Source organism: Grampus griseus (genome assembly GCF_964374135.1).
Source record: "Grampus griseus genome assembly, chromosome: 15".
In the NCBI taxonomy this organism is placed as follows: Eukaryota; Metazoa; Chordata; class Mammalia; order Artiodactyla; family Delphinidae; genus Grampus; species Grampus griseus.
Genome location: NC_139009.1, coordinates 29,275,408 through 29,293,731, shown reverse-complemented (window position 1 = coordinate 29,293,731; position 18,324 = coordinate 29,275,408). Strand labels below are relative to the sequence as shown.

The window sequence follows — 18,324 nt, the reverse complement described above, 5'->3', positions numbered from 1 at the left end:
CTAGCTTAGCACTTTTTTTCAATATACATGTAAGAACACAGAGACTGAAATAACATCTGAGAGTCCCAGAAGTATTCTGAGCTGAGAATGTAACAAAAGCTCTGCTATGCTGCATAAAATTGAGCCAAGATTCACAGATAATAACAATAATACATTTCTGCTTCATGCTTTTCATCTTGATGTGTCTGAATTACCCACTGTCTACTTCAGAACCACTAGCAGAAACTCCCTCCTTGACTCAAGGCCGCCACATCTCAGTATAGAAGGCTGTGATGTTCCATGACTATATAAACAAGAAGAAATAAACATAATTCTCCTACACATGCCTGTACCAACCTTCCACCTTCTTCATTTTTTGCAAAAAAAAAAAGAAAATTTTTTTTTAATTTGATATGTATTCATAACTAAGGAATCAAGTGCCAATCAATGAATATACTGTCATGTACTTATTGCCCATGGTGGACATTTTACTTTTTTTTTTTTTTTTTGCATTACGCGGGCTTCTCACTGTTGCGGCCTCTCCCGTTGCGGAGCACAGGCTCCGGACGCGCAGGCTCAGCGGCCATGGCTCACGGGCCCAGCCGCTCCGCGGCACGTGGGATCCTCCCGGACCGGGGCACGAACCCGTGTTCCCTGCATCGGCAGGCGAACTCTCAACCACTGCGCCACCAGGGAAGCCCAACATTTTAAATAATATAATCTTCCAATTAATATTATTTCAACTTCATTTCATTTTGCAACAAATTAGTACAAATTGTACAGAAAGTCTACACTTCTAAATGGCTTTCTCACTCACCCAAGGATTCTAGAATTCACTCTGAATTACTGCTAACACGTTTTATCTCAGGAATCTACAAGAGGGAAACAGATACCTTCAACGAATGGAGTTGCTTGTCTACGGCCCGGGCAAGTTCCAGTATCATCGCACACGGCACAGCTGAATCAGTGGCTCCCACAAACACTCTGTTGTCCCAATGAGGAAAATACTTGGAGTCATAGTGACAGGAGAGGACCAAGTGTCGTTTAGCAGTGGGATTGAGGGTGCTGATAATATTTGAGAAAGACCGGTACCCATAGGGTGTCTGACTCAAGAAGGTATCCACTTCCAAGACCCAGTCAGCTTGAAGTCTCTGAATTCTCTGCATGATGTGCTGATCAAAACAAAAAACAAAATTTCAGCTCTAGACAGTTAAATTTTATGTAATGCCTTTCAAGCTAAAAATGCAATCCATGCTTATTATGTGAAGCAAGGATGTTTAAAGGAAAAGCTAATCATCTCCCTCTCCCTTAACCTCCCCCTGCCAATCCAACTCAACCAACTGTTAATATTACCAATGTTAAGAGTCTGCTGTATATCTTTCCACACCTTTCTCCTATTTATACAAACATGTACTAGCACTCAAACATGTATATTTGGCCGAGGGATGTATATTCTTATAAGAATAGAATCCTACTCTATATTTGCTCTGCTCCTTGCCCCTCTCACTTAACAGTGTATCATGGACATCTCTGCACATCAGGAGAGGGAGCTCCAGTTCAGTATATATTAAAGCCCACTTTTAATATTTCTAGGAGGATAACAAGACAGGTTTGAGAAATTAGATATACTAGGTGGGTCGTACAGGTCATAACTTCTACTCTAAGCTCTTTGAGGGTGAGAACTGCACATGGCAGCTCTTTTTGTCCGAAGCACTTAGTATGTGCCCCCAGTCAGCAAATATTTCATAATGTAACAAACACTAACAAAAAATACTAATGCTCACCTGTTAAGGATAATTCACAGAGAGTCCCGTTACAAGGGGATGGTTGGGGGATATTTGAGGTTCTGCCCGCTCTAATAATCAATAAGCAACTCTGAACCATAATGACATATCAAGCAGTTTTCCCTTTGCATTCCAGGCAGGTCCAGACCCACTGCAAACGCTGGTGAAAATAAGGAAGAATCTATTTTCCCATCTCTCCTGGTCATCTTGGGCTTTGTGAGCAACATGGTGACTGACAGGGAAAAACAGCAGATGGAAAAGAAACACCACTTCAGGGACTGGAGGTGTCTTCTTAAAGAATCTAGGGCTACCCTGGTGGCACAGTGGCTAAGAATCCGCCTGCCAATGCAGGGGACACAGGTTCAAGCCCTGGTCCGGGAAGATCCCACATGCTGCGGATCAGCTGAGCCCGTGAGCCACAACTACTGAGCCTGCGTGCCACAACTACTGAAGCCCATGCACCTAGAGCTGGTGCTACACAACAAGAGAAGCCACCGTAACGAGAAGCCCGCGCACCGCAGTGAAGAGTAGCCCCTGCTCGCCACAACTAGAGAAAGCCCGCACACAGCAAAAAAAACCCAATGCAGTCAAAAATAAATAAAATAAATAAATTTATTAAAAAAATAAAAAGAATCTAGAGTTTGTGGTGTGAAAAGCTACAGGTGAGTTCATTGCTGTTCCATTTGCCCTTTCCTATCTTTATTTTCCCTTTGCTTTATTTTCCTCACTATGTTCCATTTATTTCATTTTGAAATATTATACAGATTTTTGTGAGTTGCCTTAAAAAATTATTTTTAAGTCACACAACAAACTAACCGTCAACACATCCGGCAGTTTGTTCCACAATGAACATCCAGTGGGGATGGACCTTGAGGTGATAAACAAATAACTTATAATGACTGGAAAAGAATGGGAGATTCCCCTCCACGCACGACTTTCTAGCCTAGCCAAGTCTTGTGTGACCTGCCCTAACTAATGTGACATGACACGTAGGCAAGGGCCTTGGAACAACTGGGGCAGGAAGCTTCCAGGAAGAGGAAAACTAAGCCAGAGGGAGGACAGTGCTTCTACAGTCAGCCCTGCAAAAGCCAAATAAACAAACAGTTTCCCAGATATTCACTCCTTGCTCTCTGTCAGGAGGTGGACTTTGGCCTAAAGAGCATGTATACACAGTACCTTACCTTTTCTATTACACATTTACAGGTTGCCTTTTCATATAAAAATAATTTTTAAAACTTTAGAACCTTTTTGAAATTATCACTCATATCTCATTTATTTTGTTATTCTCCACAATTCTTAGCACTGAGCTTTGTACACAGTAGGCTATCGGTAAATATGGGTTGATTATAACAAATAAGTTATTCTCAATGAGATTATATAAAATTATATGATATGGAACATTAATAGTTTGACTAGAGAGAAATCACTGCATCTAAGACAAGTTTTCCAGAGAATTTGAAAATAAGTTATCCTCAGACTTTGGTGAAAAGATATTTTTCCATAAAAGGGGTCAATCTTAAAAAAAAATAAAAAGCACATCCGCCAGAACATCTGGTATCCAGATGATGAGCTGCTCCATAAAATGTGTTCAATACCAATAGCTGCCTGCATGCTTACAAAATGAACTGGGATTTTAAAAGATATATCTGTTAGCTTTGCTCAGCTGAAGTCTCACACACAAACTCATTCCTCATCCAGTGAACAGGTTTTGGCCATAATTTCTGATATCTGTGTTGACACTAAAATCCACAAAAGCATCAGCAAATGCCCCCAAAAAGAGTTCTGCCTGAACTAACATTTTTTATTTAGTATAAATATTTTTATTTATCTTAGCAACTAATTTCTTTATAAACAATCAAATTGGCTGCATAATCTAATTAGGTCACCAATATCCCTTACAGTTGAGCTTTTGGCTTGCTGACTTAGTCTGCAAGTTCCCACTATAATTCTCTAGAGTAGGCTCCAGAAGCTACTGCTCTTCTCACTAGAGTGCCCCTAAACAGGGAGTGCTTGGCTATGAGAGGGCATAAAGCAGCTGTGCTTCTCTAACTACAGGTAGCAAAAGCCTCTGCCTACCAGGCATGCTAAAATGCAGTTTAGAAATACAGACTGTATTTTGGATTTCTATACATCTATCTTTTTAAATAGAGAAGGCAGAAAAGAGACAAAGAGAGATGGATAGATTGAGACAGAGAGAGATGGAGATTGAAAAGAGAGACAAAGAAAAGGATATGAAAATAGAGGGGGAGACAAGGAGAGAGAGACAGAGACAGGCCAAGAGTGGGAGTGGAGAGACAGAGAGGAAGAGAGAGAAAGATAAAAGTAAACATGGCATTCTACTTCCTGGGGAGGAAGGCCCCAGGGGATTTTAGGTTAACACTGGTGAATGATCCTGGGTCAAATTAATTAAACTTACATTCTCATTTCCAAGTTCTGAGAAACACTGTCATTAGTAGAGCAGATTTGTTTGGAGGAAGCAGATCCTGTGATATTTGCAATAAGTCTGAAAACAGACCACTGTCTGGATGCTGAACCCTGCCACTGGGGACTTCAGGGTCCTCCTCCCTCTTGCGAGGACCATATATTAGTCTCTCAGGCTCCAAGCTGAAGGCCCTCCACCCAGAGCCCTCCATTCAGGGATACACATACCTTTCAACGAAGAAGCCCAGCTTTAGCTACTCAGATGCACTGGACATAGGGGATTTTAACCACCAAGTTTCTAGCTTGCCTCTTTTAGACAAAGTTTCTGGCTTGCTCCTTAGTGAGACTTTACCACCCTGATTTTTTAAATTTATTTTTTATTCCTCTCTCAGCTAGAAATCACTGAAATCCTCTAAAAATTAATACTGTCAAAGTATTAAATTTACAAATAAAGTATCTTCTCTAATAAAAATATTCTAAAAATCCAACAGGCAGCTTTAGGCCCATTGATCGGAGACAATAAAAATGCAGACTATGGGATATTGTTCCCATATTATCTTCTGAAAGGGAATTCATAGCAATGCACATCTTTATTGATAACTGATAAAAGTTAAATCACTAACCAATTTTATATCAAGTCCACACTTTTTTTAGATTTTAGAGTCTTCTTTAATTATAACCCTGAAACTCTATGAATTATAAAACATCTGATCTAGTGCTCAAAAATGCCTTAGGAGAAAAAAATAATTTTCCACCATTCTTGTCAAAATGTAGTTCAGAGTAAAAGGTACTGATCCTAGTCAAATTAAAGCCATTAAGTGTAGTTCCCTCATAATAACTCAGTGTCATCTACCTCATCTTCAAAAGAGGGAACCATTTATCTTCCACAGCTTAGGGGACAGCTCTCCTAAAACTCATGGTAATTTTCTTTCCCCAAAATTATAAAATCAAATCTCTTAAGTGGGATTTCTAACCCAACCATCCTGTTAGGACTACTACTTTGTCAGCCAGCCCATGTGCAGGTAGCCCAGCAGCTACTCCCAGCACATTCCAAAGCACCGTCAATAAATTTCTCACTTGCCTCCACCCCACATGACATGGAAGATGTTATTATGGATTCCGTAACACTTTTAAATGAATATGAATTTTTTAAACCACGACAGAACCTATGTGTATTGTTTGTGAAATCTATTCTGTTGACGTTAAAGATCAAATAGCAATATTTGTTGTCTTTATGGCTTTCTAGAGGTCACAGGCAAGGAACCTCAGGTCTGAAGTATGCACATACATTTCTCAGTATATACTTGGCCTTCTGAGCAAATGGTACCGGGAAATGAAAAAAGTGGAGATAAGTGAGCACTACAGACCTAGATTTTTTCTAATGAGGAACTGAGGATTTGGGGAAGACCCAGTAAGTGCCCTGAACTTCTTTTAGAAAATGCTTGGGAGACGAGGCCCAGGGGAGGTCACTGAAATGAGTGGTATGCACCTCACTCTCCGACCCAGGCCTGAGAAGATACAGAGCTGGACACATTTGTAAGCACACACCACAGAGCTGGTCTCTCCCTGCTACCACTCTCCAGGGATTGGATGGAGAGGTCAAGCAGATACCAGTCCAGGTTCTGGCCTCATCACTGCTACGTGTACAACCTTGAGCGAGTTAATTTGCATACTTAAGCCTCAGGTCTTTTTTTTTTTTTTAATTTTATTTATTTTTGGCTGCATTGGGTGTTCGTTGCTGCATGTAGGTTTTTCTCTATTCGCGGCGAGCAGGGGCTACTCTTCGTTGTGGTGCGCAGGCTTATTGTTGTGGCTTCTCTGTGGAGCACGGGCTCTAGGTGCACGGGCTTCAGTAGTTGTGGCTCGCGGGTTCTAGAGCGCAGGCTCAGTAGTTGTGGCACACGGGCTTATTTGCTCTGTGGCATGTGAGATCTTCCCAGACCAGGGCTTGAACCCATGTCTCCTGCACTGGCGGGCGGATTCCTAACCACTGCGCCACCACAGTAGCCCCCTCAGGTCTTTTTAAATCTGTAGCACTGGGAGAACAACTGTACCCACAATTATTGTGTGGACGGAATGAGACGATCCATGCAAAGACCTCTGTAAAGTGGCTGACCTGAAAAAAGTGCCAGATGAACATCAGCCATCATCAGTATTATTCCTCACTCTGCCTAGAGCTTAGAAAGAACTGAGGTGCTCTTTGGGTCTCTGCCACCTAAGTCCTTAGGGGAAGCAAGAGCTGTTTGGATAGAAGACAAGAGGCTAACGGGGCAACAGACAATGGCATCTGGGCTCAACTTGAAAAGCAGAAGCCAAATACTGGATAGAGAGGAAGAGCCCACCAGCTGTGCTGCCAGGACTTGCAGGTGTCACTCTGTCACAGCAGCAGAGTGCCAAGGTATTTGCCTGAAGTGTTAGGGCAGGTGGACTACTCTCAGAGGAGGATATGAGAGGCCAGCCTCACCCCATTCCTTCCCAAGCTGCCCCTTAAAATGGGGCTACTTTGAAAAAATAGTCATTCAGAGCTGGGGTTTCAAATTGCTTAAGAGGACTGACACTAAGGAGACAGAGAGACATTCAGGTCTAGCCCACCTTATGGCTTAATCTACCCTCTATAGCAGTGCCTTTCAAACTGCAGTGTGCAAATCAGTGTGCCTTGAAAACAGATTAGTGGGTCATGACCGGCTTTTAAAAAATCATAATAATAAATAGTAAAATAGAATTAATATCAGGGTAGATTGCAGGTAATAGGAGTATTTTTCATGAAACTTTTGTATCAGTTAACTCTATGTTTGTGTGTATAAAACGTAAAATATATATATTTGTTTACCATGGGCCAGAGTCAGAAGCCTGAGAAGCATTGTACTGGACAGAGTAGCTTATCACTGATCTTGACTCTCCCTCCTGGGAGAATACAATTTCCCAAAGGGGAATAAAGGTTTGTTAGGACAATAACTCACTCTTGACCCAGAGCCGTTAAGAAAGAAATGTCCAAGCCTGTTGATATTGGGTGTTTAGGGTCCAAGAAAACTCGGTTGGGTACCTGGGGTTGTGTCATAGAAATGATCAAGAGTTGAGTACTTAGTACCCTGTCTGATGTTGCACCCCAGACAGAGATTTCACACATAAATTGATTTAGGTTAACATGCAACTTTTAATTCAGAACAGATATTTGCTCTCAGTTGTTTGGTTTTCTGGGTGCTTATTTTAGTGAAAAAGATGAGATGACAGATCTGAATATCAGACAACTCGGCACTTCAGGCATAATGTTATCTCTCATGTGAAAACAAAGTGTTCGACAGCCTTCAGGTTTGTGTGCTGTTTTCTCACCTGGCGAGCAGCATAGCTTCCAGGGGATCCGGGATATCGCTCAATCAGCAACGGTAGTAAGTCATTTTGCCACATTTCAGAAATACTGGTGCCTTCTGCAACTTGTCGAAGAGATGATACATTCAAAAGGGCTGGTTGGTGATAATTCTGAGGATCAAATAAAATTATTTAACTGGCTATCATTTCATAATATGTTTAAGACTTATCCTGAGACACTTGCAATTGTAAAATATTCGCTTTGAACCTCAAAATAAAGGGATAGCTCTTACGTTATACAAAGTAAATTAAACTACTCAACTTTAAAATTGGCCTCTTAGATCTAGAACTGTTTTGGTGGCTTGTTTTTAAAACAGAATTAATATAATGCTTTGAACCTGAGAATTAATATTTAACACTTATAGCCTGTGTAATTTTAATAACTTTTGTACAATTGCTTTGTAAAACTAAGGTTTACAAATAACAATTGATATCCTAGTCTTAAGAAAACTTAATATTTCAAAAACTACAGCCAAAAAACAATATAATTTGTTAGCATAATTGTTTTATAAAAGCCAGTGAGGTGTTACAGAATAAGTATATTCTTGGGGTGAAATGAGTGGTATGAACCTCACTCTCCGACCCGGGCCTGAGAAGATACAGAGCTGGACACATTTGTAAGCACACACCACAGAGCTGGTCTCTCCCTGCTACCACTCTCCAGGGATTGGATGGAGAGGTCAAGCAGATACCAGTCCAGGTTCTGGCCTCATCACTGCTACGTGTACAACCTTGAGCGAGTTAATTTGCATACTTAAGCCTCAGGTCTTTTTTTTTTTGAAAAAAGATTCAAAGTTTGAATCTAGAAACTTTGAAACTAGATTCAAAGTTTCTGGCTGCCATTTATAGGTTGGATGACCTTGGGCAGGTCCCTTAAATTCTCATTCCCCTCAAAATACCAATAAAGGAATTTGAGCTAAATCTACACTGTCCAATGTGGTAGCCACAAGCCACATGTGCCCATTAAGCTCTTGAAATGTAGACAGTCAATGTGTGTAAATACACATATTGAATTTCAAAGACCTAGCATGAAAAAAATGGAAAATATCTCGCTAATAATTTTTATAGTGATTACACGTTGAAATGAAAATTTTTGATATATTGAGTTAAATAAAATATAGTATTAAAATTGGTTTCACCTATCGCCTTTTACTTTTTTAATAGAGCTACTAGAAGATTTTAAATTATATATGTGCTTCACATTATATATTGCTATTGAATAGCACTAACCTAGATGATTGCTGCAATTGTTTTCAGCCAGAGCTTGATGATTCTATAACCCACTAAATAGTACACCTTTTGCCTTCAGTGAAAATTATTTTAATATTCTATTAATGCTCACACTCTTTGGTACACTTATATATTAATTAAGTGAACCTTAATTTAAGCAGCTGAACAAACATAACATTCAAATTTGTATTTTGGATATGACTTTACATGTGATACGAGTAATGATGAATCATTCATTCATTACATGTTTGTTTTTTTGGGGTTTTTTTGTGGTACACGGGCCTCTCACTGCTGTGGCCTCTTCCGTTAAGGAGCACAGGCTCCGGACGCTCAGGCCCAGCGGGCATGGCTCACGGGCCCAGCTGCTCCGCGGCACGTGGGATCTTCCCAGTCCAGGGCACTAATCCGTGTCCCCTGCATCGGCAGGCGGATTCTCAACCACTACACCACCAGGGAAGCGCCCATTCATTACATGTTTATCAGGTACTCAATGATGGAATGTGTTACTCCTCCCCATAGGGATCAGTGTGATTCGTTGATCAGAGGATTTCTTCCCTAAGGGGAATGTTGAAGGTAACATAAATTCTTTGGAATGCAAAACAGAGCTCAGGGGAGCCCTGTCTACTTTACAGCTTTTTCCAAGACCTGTGTAAATTGACTATGTCTAAGTTACCACATGGCTATCTTCACTCCATGGGACACTGTGGAATTAGAGAATGCTTGTTGCCTAATTACTTATACCCATCTACACTTTGCTATGCTTCAGCGTCACTCTCAGGTATTATGCAAAGAGCGTGAGCTGTGGGTCCAGGCAGCCCCCCTTCAACTCAGCCTCTCAACTCAACTCCCCACCACTTACTAGCTGGCCAGGTTACTTAACCTTATTAAGGCTTAACATTCTCATCTGTAAAAGGGAGGTAATAACACCTACTTCCTCGGGTAATTATAATTGAGCTAATACATATAAATTGCCTCAGTAACTATTTGGAAAGTTTTATTAGTTCTATTACCGTCTATCAAACATTAAGAGGGATAGAATTCCAAGCTGGAAAGGCCACTGAGAGATGATTATCATCCAATCTCTTTGCTTTCTGTCAGTGGAAACTGAGTCAGAGAAACCAACTGATTTTCCCAAGGTTGTAGGAGAGTTACAGGTAAGTTCGAGAGAAAGGATCCTGGCCCTGTAGACTCCCCATCCCATGCTAGTTCTCCTCTGCCTTCCTACACTGTCTGTGAACTTCCACTGTTAAACACAATGTACCAATGCTGTATCTGGAACATCTCAAGGTTTGTGTTTATTTACTGGTAATACATTTTAAAATATATTTCCTTAGTAAATTTGTTGCTGCAGCCTTTAAACTCCTTGGTACCTCAGATCTAAGTCCTCCTGTTAACTCTCAAACAGCACTTTGAGAAGGAAGAAGGAGCTAAAAGACAACAATAGAAATGTGAGAAGTGAAAAGAGAATGGAGGCAAGAAGTGGAAAACTTACATGGTTAATTATTACTTAATACGGGCCAACAAGAGCCTCCGGTCTCTCCTGCTGCCTCACAAGCCCCATGCAGGGCCATTCACCCCCCACCCCACCCCACCCCGCCCCCACCCGGGTTCACCATGCTTCAGTCACCTGGCATCCTTCCAGGACCCAAAGCAGTGTGAGGCTCAGGCCTCCTGGGGCCTTTGCCTTGTGGTGCCTTCTACCTTGAAGGCTTTCCCCTTCCTCTTCACCTGGCTAACTCCTGCTCATTTCGGGTCGTAGCCCAGAGGCCTTGTGTGTTTACTTGTTTAATGTCTGATTTCATGCAAGAGGCAACTCCAGGAGGACAGGAACTATCTCTCTTACTTTCCACTCTCTCCCCAGAACCACACAGTACCCAGCTCACGTGGCACACTCAATAAATACTGGATGAATTCATCAAATGTGGAATCGACAGATGAACTATTTTTCTAAAATAGTTCAACTTCACTAAGATTATGTTTACATAATAATAAAGTAAAATGGGCATGTTTGCCATCATATATACCAAATCAGTTGAATGAACAGAAATTATAAAGTCAGGAAAGACAAGTGGCTGCCTGCTGCAAAGGGCCAGGAAGTGCTGTGGGTCAATGTTGGTGGGCTTTGTTCTTTTTGAATTTCTGAGAGTCGATGCTTGTGATGATTTAGAGTTGAGTTGGCCCAGTAGTCATTGTGACAATCAAGCACTGTTGTGTCAAAGGCTGTTTGGCCAGGGGCTCCTTTTCTATGCACTATCTATTACTCCATCCCAGAACCTACCTGGTCACTGTGGTCCTTCACTCCATGTCCACAGTGAAAGGAAATCAAGCTGATGTGTAAATGGGCAATTTATATTAAAGATTGCTGCCATGACCTCCCCCCGCCGCACTGCCCACCTGCCCAGTGGGGTGGAGTGTCACTCCAGGACCCTTTGTTTTGGACATGTAAGATCCCCCTGTCCAATAAATCATTGATGTCTCTATCACTGTCACCGGGCTCTTTCTCTGGCCTTGAAACTAGGCAACTACAAGGCTTGCAGGCCTGCAGGGTACAGTCCAACAACTGGTGGGCCAAACAGGAGGCCAAGGAAATTCCCGTGAGCCCCGAGATGTTGGGAAATAAGGACGGGGAGGAAGAAGATAGATATATAAATAGGTGATTTATGGAGGCTTGAAAGAGTTCTTAAGAGATTTAAGAAAAAATGGGAACAAAATAAATAACCCTCCAGCATCTCTACCTGTAACAGATATCGTGGATGAAACACAGTTGACAAATAGCACCAAAAAATGCTTAATGGATGCATAAAGGGTAAGCTCAGCAGACAGGCCCATCAGTGCGCCTGAGTACAGACACTGACCTGTGTTGATCCTCAATCTCCTGGGCTCACCCACTTAATGAACATACTTCAGTAAAGTGCCCTCCTTCACCCTGCCTCCCTGGGAATAAAGATGCCCCTGTGAAATCACAGAGATCAAAAGCTTCCCAGTCAGTGATGGATAGAGAAGGGGAAACAGTCACATTCAGTTAATTACTTAAGCCTTTCTATTGATATTTATTAAAGCCCTGAATGGAAAAGCATTCGCTTTTTCCAAACTAAATGGCATCCATTCTATTTTTGTGGAGGCTAACTCTCAGAACCCAATAAATCTAAACATCTATGTGGGGCTGAGAGGAAGGAGGAAGAGGGGAAACCTGGAAAGAAAGTGTGGGCTGGGCGTGAGGAGAGTAAACAAATGAGGCAAAACTATGTTGAGCCCAATGTTAAATGCCAACCCCCAATTATTCTAGGTTTATTTCAGTTAAAAGGCATGTAGGCAATTTTCTATTGGGACAGGCATTCTCAGAGGAATGAGTCTCTATTACAGCCCCTGCCTTGTCTTTCATCCAGGCAGAAAGGACAATAAGTCTGCTCTGGGTGACAAGAATCTTTCAGCTAAAAAAGTGTGACCCAGATATCCTACAGCATCTCCTCTGGACTAATCACATGGTGCCAGGCCAAAGAGGAGTTTAATTACATAATTTGTAGAGCTGGCCCAGCTTGCAGAGGGATTTGAGGTCCCAAACCATTGAATTAAAGGGAGAACATTACAGAAGCATAGCCAATTCAATTCTAGTTTCCATCCCATATGAGCGTCTCCCAGACAGCACTCAGATTAACACCTGTGTCTACGGCAAATTCAACCCAGCCAGCATTTACTGAACTCTTTCTGTGTCAGATGCCACTGATATTACAAATGCAGTCGTGGAACAGTTGGGAAGTGAATAAGATAAAGTTCTGTCTTCTTTAAAGGCTAGCAGCCCTCTATCTAAAAGCAAAGTAGTGCAGGCTTTGAAAACAACAATTTAGGGCCAAATCGCAGCTCCCTCACTTACTAGCTGTGACTAGGAAAAGTTTCCTTATCTGTATAATGGATGTCATAGTACTTACCTGCCAGATGGTAGAAGCTCAAAAATGGCACATTTTCTTTATCCCTCTGCCACCAATACCCAGGCTACCACTGGCCCCCTGTCCCTTCCTTGGAGTCTCCATTGCTGCTTCATGATTCATAAGAATCATGATGGGTAGAGGGGTAGATGGCTAAGAACTTTTCGAACCATGGAGGAGGGGAACCCTAAGATTTTCTAGAATATATGTGGCTCCAGAAGCAGAAGAATGTGAAATGCTGTGAGAGCAGTAATTGTCCTCCAGAACTACCCTGGAGGAGGACTTTTAGGTGAGGCCAACTTTCCTGTTCAAGGTTCCTCTGTTCAAAAAATCTGTCCCTCCACCCTCAATATGACTCAAATAATAAAGGAAAATTCTACCAATTAAAATATGTTGGGTCCCAGCTTTATAATAAAGTTTGGAAACAACCTAACTATCCAATAATAAAGGGATAGTTAAACTAAAGAAAGATGAGGGCTCTTCAGTTCGCTGCTGTAATGGTGGTCAAGTTTCCTCATCTGTAAATTGGGGATGAACGTACCCTCCTCACAGAGGCACAGTGAGATTCAAGTCAGATGCTTATATATAGAATCCTGGTACCCAGATGCCAATGCCCCTAAATATATACCTGTGGGCCCACCTGTGAATCTAACAACTTATAATATTACTTCTTTGGAAAACAATGTTTACAAGTTTCAAATAAGCAAATCACGGTCTTCTAAACACAACCAAAAATTAGGGTTGAACTGTTCTTACATATTAGATCCCACTGTTAGAGACACACCTTTGTTTCAAAGCAAAGAAAATGGATTTCAAAATCAATGCTTCCTTTACCACACCTCACCTTTCGGCAGACCAGTGTGCCAAGGGCACACCCCACGTGACTAAAATAGCTAAATGCCATTCAGAGCAGGAAGGCATGTATTTTAGTGTGGATTAATTCATTTCCCAGGCTTCAAACTGTACGTGACATCTGGAAGACTTTATGAAAGCCTGGAGAGTAAGGGAGGGCAGGGGGAACCAGAAATCAGGAATTGTCATGGTTGATTTTGTCATTTGCTTCTTTAGCTTGCATCACTTTAAAGGAAACAATTTCCCAATAGAAAAGCGATCAGAAGTTTCTTAAATATAAAAGGGATGCATGCTTTAAAAGACATTTCTCAAAAGTTAGTCTCATTCATTTAAAACATTGTAAGAATCCAGCACCTTCTCCCACCCACAAATACATCCTGCCTGTAGATGATCCCTTCAGAGCAGGTCCCTCAAACAGTCCCCACCTCATTTAGTTCCATTCATGTCCACGTATCATAGACACATTTGGCGGCTCCACATTTCGGTAGTTAATGCCCCTTCCCAATTTCTGGTCAGGAAGGAGAAGATTTAAGTCTGTGCTGAATCCCCATGGGAAGCTTTTCTTTCTTTTTCTTTTTGCTAAGATTTTGCTGATTTATTTTTTTAATAGATCTTTATTGTAGTACAATTGCTTCACAATACTGTGTTAGTTTCTGTTGTACAACAAAGTGAATCAGCCATATGCATACATATGTCCCCATATCCCCTCCCTCTTGAGCCTCCCTCCCACCCTCCCTATCCCACCCCTCTAGGTCATCGCAAAGCACGGAGCTGATCTCCCTGTGCTATGCGGCTGCTTCCCACTAGCTAACTGTTTTACATTAGGTAGTGTATATATGTCGATGCTACTCTCACTTCGCCCCAGCTTCCCCCCTCCGCCCCCCCACACCATGTCCTCAAGTCCATTCTCTACGTTTGTCTTTATTCCTGCCCTGCCACTAGGTTCAACAGTACCTTTTTTTTTTTTAGATCCATATATATATGCATTAGCATACAGTATTTGTTTTTCTCTTTGACTTACTTCACTCTGTATGAGACTCTAGGTCCATCCACCTCACTACAAATAACTCAGTTTCGTTCCTTTTTATGGCTGAGTAATATTCCATTGTATATATGTGCCACATCTTCTTTATCTATTCATCTATTGATGAACACTTAGGTTGCTTTCACGTCCTGGCTATTGTAAACAGTGCTGCAATGAACATTGTGGTTCATGTCCCTTTTTGAATTACGGTTTTTCTCAGGGTATGTGCCCAATAGTGGGATTGCTGGGTCTTATGGTAGTTCTATTTGTAGCTTTTTAAGGAACCTCCATACTGTTCTCCATAGTGATGGAAATAAAAACAAAAATAAACAAATGGGACCCAATTAAACTTAAAAGCTTTTGCACAGCAAAGGAAGCTTTTCTTATAATGAAGTTATTCTTGGGTTGACTACCCTCATCCTCCCCAGGTTCCCTATGGCTAGTGGTGTCCATGTGTAAGTGGGGCATGTTGTGGCCCTCGAATGGTGAAGCTGTAAGTGTCACCCAGGGAGCTGAAGTGGGCTATTCATACACATCGCCTGTGGCTGGGCAGGAGACGCATGTGGACCATGAGAGGGCCTATGCATTCACCTTACGTCCTGGATTTCCAAGCTGCGAATCAATACTGGCAGACTGTAAGCATTTAAAAGATCTGTTCAACAACACTGTCAAAGTTTATATCCCTTTACATTGCTGCTTTTCTTAGTATCTTTAAAAGTATACCATTTACTCCAATACCATTAACCTTTGCTTAAGTCCCTAGCAATTTCAGGATTTCAAAACTGTTACACAAGAAAGGGAAATAATTGTGAACCTATATACTTCACACAAAGGGAACTTGCCAATCACTTTTATCCTAAGTTCCTCATGTGAAATCTCCAACTCTATACATTTCTCTGACAATTGCATTTTACTGTCTTTTGAGAAATATATATATATATATATTTATTTAAAGTAAAGCATGTCTCCAGTTAAGCTCCTTCGTTCGGAGCTGATCCGCTTAAAAATCTAAAACAGACTGACAGTGACAGGACCGTGCTGAGACTGCATGGAGACCTCAACGTCGGGAGGGCTTCCTTGGATGCCGCGGCGAGGGAGCGGTGGGCACACCGCCAGACGCGGCCAGCACCCCGGCGGCCAGGAGCGCAGAGACCGCTGGCCTCGCGTGTCCCGAGCGGGCGGCGGCGCGGCGATGCACCCTCACCTCCCGGCTCCGCCACCGCAGGCAAGTCACACTTCCTGTGCCTATCAGTACCCGCATCCGACCGCAGCCGAGCGGAGGCCGGTGACATCACCCAGCTCCCGTGGCATCTCCAAAGCATCCCCGCGGCCAGCGAGGACGCAGAGCCCCGACTCCTCGGGGCGCAGGGGCCGGGGACTTCGGCTCTGCCCCGCCTCCCATCCTACCTAGGTGGGGGTCACGGGACTTTTGAGTCCCCGCACCCGCAAGAGCCTCCCAGGTACAATCGCCCAGCAGCAGCCCCTCACCTTCTCCTGGGTCCAGTCTGCCGCTCCCCGACTGACACCCCGGGACACCAGGGGCAGGGCGGCCACCAGCAGCAGCAGGCGGAGGGTGTCCATGACGCGCAGGTCCCCGCCGCCTGCCATCTCTCCTGGGCTCTCTGAGCGCCGGTTCCCCGAGCCGCCGGCGGTCACGAGCCCGGGAACGCGCGTCCTTCGCCTTCCCCCTTCTCCACCCTTGGGTCGACTGCGCCCGCCTCCCCATCGCCTCCCGGTCGCCGCCCCACTGCGCTGCGCAGGCCGAAGCCGCAGCTCTCCACCACCACCCACCACCTTAGCAACCCGGGGTCTGGGCTGTCCTGAGAGGCACAAGCTTCCGAATCCATGGGAACAGAGACGGCCACTTCCTTGTCTAGGAGAGGAAGAAAGGAAGGAGGGAAGAGACATGGAGGAAGCATTTTTATGATCTCCACTGCCATGACTGGGAATAGAAAGGGGAGGGAGGGTTCATCAAACCCTGTGAGGTTAAGAATTATTTTCCTACGGCTCATTAAGAAGGGGTGGCCAGGGATCGATATTTACCGGATACTTCTGTACCAGCCACTGCCCTAGGTGCTTTTCCTATGTTCCCATATTTACCCTTCCTAACCATGTGAGGTAGGTATTAATCCCATTTAACAGATGAGCAAACAAAGCCTGAACTGGGACCCTCAAAATATTTCCTTTATAACAGTCCACCATATCTTTTCTCTTTTTTTCTCACAGATAGTTACCTTGCCTTATAGGGGACAGACTATCATACTCCCAAGCTGAGAAGTATGGTTGAAGTAACTGTCTGATATACATGAGACCTAAAATGTTCACAGTGGAATCCATGCCCCCCAAAGGAAAAGCTAAATAAAACTGTATTTACTCTGTAACATCCAAGATCACTGTTACCTCATGCCACAGGGAGATCAGCTAGGTGGTTTGTGACCACCTAGAGGGGTGGGATAGGGAGGGTGGGAGGGAGGGAGATGCAAGAGGGAAGAGATATGGGAACATATGTATAACTGATTCACTTTGTTGTAAAGCAGAAACTAACACACCATTGTAAAGCAATTATACTCCAATAAAGATGTTAAAAAAATCACTGTTATCAAGATAATTCTAGAAACAAAATGGTATCTCAGTTTGGTCTGTACCTTTCTAGTCTAAGTTGTCTGGACAATTACTTCACCATCTTCTTTTTCTTCCAAACTAAGGATCAGGGTGTGGCTTGCCATGAGTCATCTAGTAACATATAGATCCCTGAAAAAAAACAAGGACACTGAAACAGACCTGTTTGCCAGACAGCAAAAGTCTGAAGGTAATGCAGTCAGCCTGAAGGCTCACCCACTCTATATTCTTAGGCTTGGCTATAAGAGTAAATTTAAAGAGGGAGAGGGCTGACGTGAGAATAATGTCTGCCCTCCTCTGGAGCTATGGTGGAAGACAGGATGGAAATACACACTTCCCTGATGTTCAAAATTGCTAATCCTATTCACGTCTAAGAATTTTGAGTAACAATTCAAATCTTCCGGCTCAAACAAAATTAAATAGCTTCTTTAGTACATCCATGGTCAGTTCTGATAATCGGACCACCCCAGAATTGTCCATTGGTTTGTATTCAGAACAAAACCACTATCACATCTTCCAATATATTTTTCCTCTTTTGCTGCTTAGGCCAACCTTGAAATTGTGGGTTTCCTGAGTGGCTGGGTAAGAAACAGAGTAATTGTTTTTCTTATCCTATTAGCTTTTTATCTTTCCACAGTGTGATTTCTATAAGAAAGGGAAGGTGGAAATAGCAAACCTACATGAAACAAAATGTTAAAGATAGCATGCTAAGTATGAGCAATTCAAAATGAGAAATACAGAAATGCTTGAGTTAAAAGGTTAACACATAATTTTGACAGTTTCCATTGCCTAAGTTCCCCAATCTTCTCCAATTTTGATTATACTTAAGTCAGTAAGATGCTGTTGCAGTTTGAGATCTATAGGAAGTAGACTCTGGAACAGAGCTTAGCATTCAGGATGTGTATTAGGGAGTGCCCTTGGGACAAACCCCTGTGGGAGGCAGAGAGAGCAACCAGACTGAGCAGAGGGAAGAGTCAGCAGAGAAGCGGCCTCCTCCTCCACAGCTTCACCCAGCCCCATGGAGAGCCCTGGAGCTGAAAGCGCCTGTCAGAGTTGTCCCACAGTGACCCCAAATGGTTGAAGCTTTGTACCCTCACCTCAGTGGGGTGACTTCTATAAGCAGTTC

At 42.8% G+C, this 18,324-nt stretch overlaps 1 protein-coding gene across 1 annotated transcript in view; it reads right to left on the bottom strand.

Moving 5' to 3' along the window:
- Positions 1 to 16,247, bottom strand: part of QPCT (glutaminyl-peptide cyclotransferase) — a 28,449-nt gene extending 12,202 nt beyond the window's left edge. The window contains exons 1-3 of the mRNA XM_082672682.1: positions 16,068 to 16,247; positions 7,515 to 7,661; positions 873 to 1,151 (exon numbers count right to left, since the gene is read on the bottom strand). Coding sequence (XP_082528808.1) covers positions 873 to 1,151; positions 7,515 to 7,661; positions 16,068 to 16,187 — 546 coding nt within the window. The 5' untranslated portion in view covers positions 16,188 to 16,247. The remainder of the gene's footprint in view (positions 1 to 872; positions 1,152 to 7,514; positions 7,662 to 16,067) is intronic.
- Between the last annotated feature and the right edge of the window lie 2,077 nt (positions 16,248 to 18,324).